Consider the following 5,624-nt stretch of genomic DNA (forward strand, 5'->3'; position numbering starts at 1 on the left):
GCAGATAGAGCGTAGAGGGTGTCTAGGGAGTGTCTAGGGAGTGTCTAGGGAGTGTCTAGGGAGTGTCTAGGGAGTGTCTAGGGAGTGTCTAGGGAGTGTCTAGGGAGTGTCTAGGGAGTGTCTAGGAAGTGTCTAGGAAGTGTCTAGGAAGTGTCTAGCACGGCAGGCCTGCAGGCGGGCGGTGGAGTGGACGTGCGTGCCGCAGCAGGTATTCGTGTCGAGGCCGTCGTACGTGATGACCCGCACGGGCCTAATCTCGGGACATCTCGGGTAATCTCGGGTAATCTCGAGGCCGTCGTACGTGACGACCCGCGCGGGCCCGGTCACGGAAGGGGGCAGGGGCTTCGAGGACTTTCGCAGCCCCGGCACGCGGCCCTCGTTGACGTCGGCGACGGAGTGCCACGAGGGGGCGACCGCCTAATCTCGGGTAATCTCGGGGTATCTCGGGGTATCTCGGGTAATCTCGGGGCACTCTCGCGACAGAGTGCCACGAGGGCGTGGCCGCCGTGCCAGCCTTGACCGCCTTGGGTAATCTCGGGTAATCTCGGGTAATCTCGGGGTATCTCGGGTAATCTCTCGCCGTGCCAGCCTTGACCGCCTCGTTTGCCTCCGCCTCTAGCTCCGCCATCATCAGCGGCGTGAACTCGGGTGTGCCGAGCTCGAGGAACGAGGTCGCGTCCCCGAGGCCCCACGAGGTCGTGTCGTAGCCCCACTTCCGTAGCGCTATCGCGGTCAGCAGGTGCTGCGCAGAGTGCTGCGCCATGTTGTCTTCGCGCCGCGGCCAGTCGAGGACGACGTCGACCGCAGTGCCGGGCTCCAGCGGCGCCGAGAGCACGTGGCGCGCGAGGCCGTCCACGTTGTCGACTCGTGAGCACTGCACGCCGCCCACAGTACCAGCATCGCTCGGCTGGCCGCCGCCCTCCGGAAACAGCACCGTGTCGCCGAGGACGACCTCCCACTCTGGGAGCGGCGGCGGCGGCACAGCAGCACCCTTGCCCTTCTTCCCCTTGCCGGGCGCGGCAGCAGCAGCAGCCGCTCGCGGCTCGCACGAGACGACGACGGTGCTGACGGCGCGGGCGTAGGAGTCGCGCTGGCACAGCAGCTCTCCGCAGCGCACGGGCGTGGCCATCGGCGCGACGGCCACGGGCGTGACGACGCTGCGCGCGGCGGTCTGTGCCGCCGCGACCGCGATGAGGAGGCGCCGCGCCGTCGTCCGGGGTCCCCGGGGGGATGGGTGCTCGCGCCTGGGTGGGCGGCAGAGGAATGAGAATTCCGGGTTTTTCTTTCTCAAAGCATCGTAGTTCCTCCTTTCCCTCCAGACACACCTTCCAACGGTCGGGGCGGATTTCACTCCTGCAGTTCACTCACTCGTCACCTCTCCGGCGAGGTGCTCTCTCTTTTCTTCGCAAGGGAGCCTGTCATCAGAGAGAGAGAGAGAGATTTTTAGCAATACCAAACAACTCTAACACTCACACGTAATTTGGGGCCTGGAGCCCTGTTCACGCGCGCGCGAGACGTGCAGACAGGGTTGCCAGGTGAGAGCGAATGGCGCGGTTCACGCCTCGCACAACAGAGAGAGAGATGCGCTCTGCATGGTGGGACATAAAAGAGAGCGAGTACTTGGGCGAGTAGGCCGTGCGGTCAACGCTGCCGCGCGCGACTTTGCGCGCGAGGCGGCGCAGCTTGAGAACGGCGGTGGGCGAGAAGCCGCCGCCGAACGTCTCGTGGAGCAGCAGGTTGAAGTTGTTGCGCTTGACAAATTCGCGTCGTGGTAGAAACCGCGATGCGCCTTGACGTAGCCGTGGCCGGTCTTGTGGGAGAAGGGTTGGCTGGGCTGCCCGCGCGCCTTGCAGCCCATGTTTAGGCGGCGGGCCTTCTCTTCGGTGTTGCCGAAGGCGTAGGAGTGGCCAACGGAGGCGGGCGTGCCGCCACTCGAGGCGTTGCCAACGCCCGGCGAGGAGGTCTTGAGGAGGGGCGTCCAGAGCTTGACTTCATTCACCTCATCGCATCCTCCTGGCCCCGCATGGGGTTCTGCGAGGTCAGTCTTGTACCCCTCATTGTACTGCCGGGTGAGCTCTGGTTTCTCCTTGTCACCGTGCACGACCGGCGCGTTGGCCGGGGCGCGCATCGCGTCCGCCCAGGCGGCGAGGACGCCGTCGTGGGGCCGCCGGTGGTGGGCCTTGTTGTAAAGGTAGTCGCCGAAGAAATCGACTGGCATGCCCCGCTCGAGCGCGACCCGTAGGGTGGGAAGCGCCGCGGAGAGCCAAAGGCCGAGCTTCCGCTGGAGCTCGTCCTGGAGGATGTCGGAGGAGAGGGCGGTGGCGTACGTACCGTCGACACGGACATCGAAGGCCTTGCCGGCGAAAGGCGTTGAGGCGGAGACGAGGCGCGCGGCTTCGCGGTTGTTGACGGCGCTGTCTCCGAGGGACGGGTTGTTCTTGACGTGCACATCCCGCGCCTTGACGAGCTCCTGGTGCGCGAACCAGTCCTTGTGATTCTTGATGGCAGCGAGCGCCCGCGGCCGCGGGTACGTGGATTTGCAAGTGCCATTGAGAATCGCGTCGGTAGCTGGAAGGGACTCGGGCTCGGGGAGCGGGACGCTCTTGGGGTAGAACTCAGTCAGGTAGCCGCCGCGGACGGTGTAGTACTTGTTTTTGTCGCGGGCGGTGCGCTTCTCGCACACCTCCTTCCAGTCCGAGAGGGCGGACTCGTAGGTGGCGATAGCTGCGGCGATGGCGGGGTACTTGGACGCACCTGCCTCGTCGAGGGCGAAGTCGGGGTTGTGGGCGACGAGGGTGCGCCAGTTCTTGAGGAGCGACATGGAGAAGTCGCTGTCGGCTCGCGTGAAGGCGGTGTCGATGTTGCACCCGCCCATCTCGGTCGGCAGCTGTGCCTGGAGCCACGCGAGGTCGCGGAGCGCCTGGGGCGAGGCGTCGGCGCGAGCAATGCTCTCAAAGGACTTGCGGATGCGGTTGTGCGCAAACTCGAGAGCCTCGCACGCGACATTGGGCGGCGTGTTTGTCATCAGTGCGGGCAGCGTGCAGGACTGCAGGCAATCACCCGGCGGCTTTTTCTTTTCCTCGCATGGGGGGGGCAGTACAGTGGGTTGCGGGCATTAAGAAAACAGGATTCGGCGGCACGCCGCCGTTTCTAAGCCTTTCCACAGCCCTCACCCACCCCACGCCGTGGTTTCTTAGCTCCGGCCGGCACTCAGGCCAGAGCCGGCCCCCTAAGGATTTTAGGTCAGAGGTAAGCTGCGGTCCGCGAGGGCGATGCCAGAGTCTGCCGCCGAGTCGGCTCTCTGGATGACGGGAAGACGCACACACGCCTCCATCTCCACTCCACTCAGAACACCGTAGACTTGGAAAGTGACAAGTGCGCGCGCCGCAGGCGAAGAGAAATTTTGAGCTGGGGCTCCCGTTCACACTCGAGACTCGTGTCTGGCCTTTTCTCGGGGCCGCGCCTGCGGCGCGCCGTGGTTTCTTAGATTTTTGCGGAAATCTCTTGGTAGGGTTTCTTGATGCGACGTTTTCTTAATGCCCGCAACCCACTGTATACACCCACACGTGTGTATATGCCCGCACCACAACGCCGCTCGCGCCGCCTCGCCGCCGCCGCCGCCGCCGCCGCACACTGCCCCCTCACCGACCTGCCCCTCGAGCTTCTCGCGCGCGTCATCTCCCGCTGCGACCCCGCCGACATCGCTCGCGTCGCGGCCGTCTCGCTGCTCTTTCACGCCTCGCTTGCGCTGGAGGCCATCCGCTTGTGGGCGCAGGAGCGCGGCTTCGAGCTGCCGGCGCAGCCCGAGGGCGAGGGCTGTGCCGTGCGGTGGCTGTGCTTTATGGCGTTGCTGTGCGAGTCCAACCCGCCGGCGAGGGCTGCGGCAGGCTCCTCGCACAGCCTCTTCATCGACGGCGAGGGGCGGCTCTCGTCGTGCGGCAAGGCTGAGAGCTTGCTGCCGGGACTGCTCGGGCACGGCGAGGGCGTGACGCAGCTGAACACACCGACCCGCCTCCCTTCCCCGCTGGGCGGCGAGCGCGCCGCGAGCGTGTCGGCTGGAGAGTACCACAGCCTCGCCCTCACCGCCGGCGGCGCTGTCTGGAGCTGGGGCTATGGAGTGCGCGATGGCCGGCTGGGCCACGGCGACCAGGAGAACCAGCTGCTGCCCAAGAAGGTCGAGGCCTTTGCTGGGCAGCGCGTCATCGCCGTGTCGGCGGGAGACGACCACAACCTCGCCCTCACCGCGAACGGCGCCGTCTGGAGCTGGGGCTACAGAGAGCTGAGCCACGGCGTCGGGCAGAGCCAGCTGCTACCGGAGACGATCGAGGCCTTGGCTGGCCAGCGTGTCGTCGCTGTGTCGGCGGGAAGTGACCACAGCCTCGTCATCACCGCTGACGGCGCCGTCTGGAGCTGGGGCGTTGGCCGGTTGGGCCACGGCGACCAGCAGGACCAGTACCAGCCCAAGAAGATCGAGGCCTTGGCGGGGAAGCGCGTCGTCGCTGTCTCGGCGGGATTCGCGCACGACCTCGCCCTCACCGCCGACGGCGCCGTCTGGAGCTGGGGCTATGGAGGGCTAGGCCGGCTCGGCCACGGCGACGAGCAGAACCAGCTGCTGCCGAAGAACATCGAAGCCTTTGCTGGACAGCGCGTCGTCGCTGTGTCGGCTGGAGGCAAATACTGCCTCGCCCTCACCGCTGACGGCGCTGTGTGGAGCTGGGGCTTTGGAGGGGATGGCCAGCTGGGCCACGGCGACGAGCAGAGGCAGCTGCTGCCGAAGAAGATCGAGGCCTTCACTGGGCAGCGCGTCGTCGCTGTGTCCGCTGGGGCCCGCCACTGCATCGCCCTCACCACCGACGGCGCCGTCTTGACCTGGGGCAAGGGCGAAGACGCCTGCCTAGGCCACAGGGAGGACCTGTCCAACCAACTGCTGCCCAAGAAGGTCGAGGCGTGTGAGCCTGCGGCGCAGTAAGGTAAGGTAAGGTAAGGTAAACTTCTCCACACACACGAGGTGGTGGGGCAAGGGGGGGCAACCCTCGCGTCTCCACGTCTAACGACAGGAGCCCCACGGCATTTAAAGTGCAAGGCCCGGTGCGCGTGGGTGAGCGGTGTGTGTGTGTGTGTGTGTGTGTGTGTGTGTGTGTGTGTGTGTGTGTGTGTGTGTGTGTGTGTGTGTGTGTGTGTGTGTGTGTCACGTCACTGCATCCTCTGCCGGTTCCTCCCGTCGCCTCTTCTTTGTTCGAATGTTTTTCAATCCATCCTTCACGAAGCCCTCCCATGTAGCTAGCGTTCTTTGCGAATGTCTCGAGATGGCCAGCAGGCGCTGTCTGCTCGCGGCCTGTGCGGGCCGCTCGTCCTCCTCGCCCTTCTTTCGTCCTCCCGTCCCTCCCCTCCACCATGGCCTCCTCGGCACTTCTTTCTCCATCCGCCTTGCCCTGCCTTTTCGTAAGACCCTTCGCTCGGCGTGGGGCATGCTCATCGAGATGGAGCCGACTGCACACCTCAGTTACAGTAACCCAAAACAACCTGACGTGGCGGCGGCGAACATCGGCAAAGGGCATGTGCGCCTCGTTGGCGACTTGAAACTGACGAGCTCGCTTGCGTGCAAGGGTGGCGATCGGCTCGGC

General features: G+C 65.4%; 1 protein-coding gene across 1 annotated transcript in view; it reads right to left on the reverse strand.

The window, feature by feature from the left end:
* EMIHUDRAFT_233436 (hypothetical protein) overlaps nt 1-1,129 on the reverse strand; it is a gene marked incomplete at both ends in the record, with an annotated part of 1,672 nt that extends 543 nt beyond the window's left edge. Inside the window, 4 exons of the mRNA XM_005782238.1 lie at nt 162-250; nt 353-417; nt 473-523; nt 596-1,129. Of these exons, the coding sequence (XP_005782295.1) occupies nt 162-250; nt 353-417; nt 473-523; nt 596-1,129 (739 nt within the window). The remainder of the gene's footprint in view (nt 1-161; nt 251-352; nt 418-472; nt 524-595) is intronic.
* Between the last annotated feature and the right edge of the window lie 4,495 nt (nt 1,130-5,624).

This window comes from Emiliania huxleyi (assembly GCF_000372725.1).
Source record: "Emiliania huxleyi CCMP1516 chromosome Unknown EMIHUscaffold_191, whole genome shotgun sequence".
NCBI classification, from domain to species: Eukaryota; Haptophyta; order Isochrysidales; family Noelaerhabdaceae; genus Emiliania; species Emiliania huxleyi.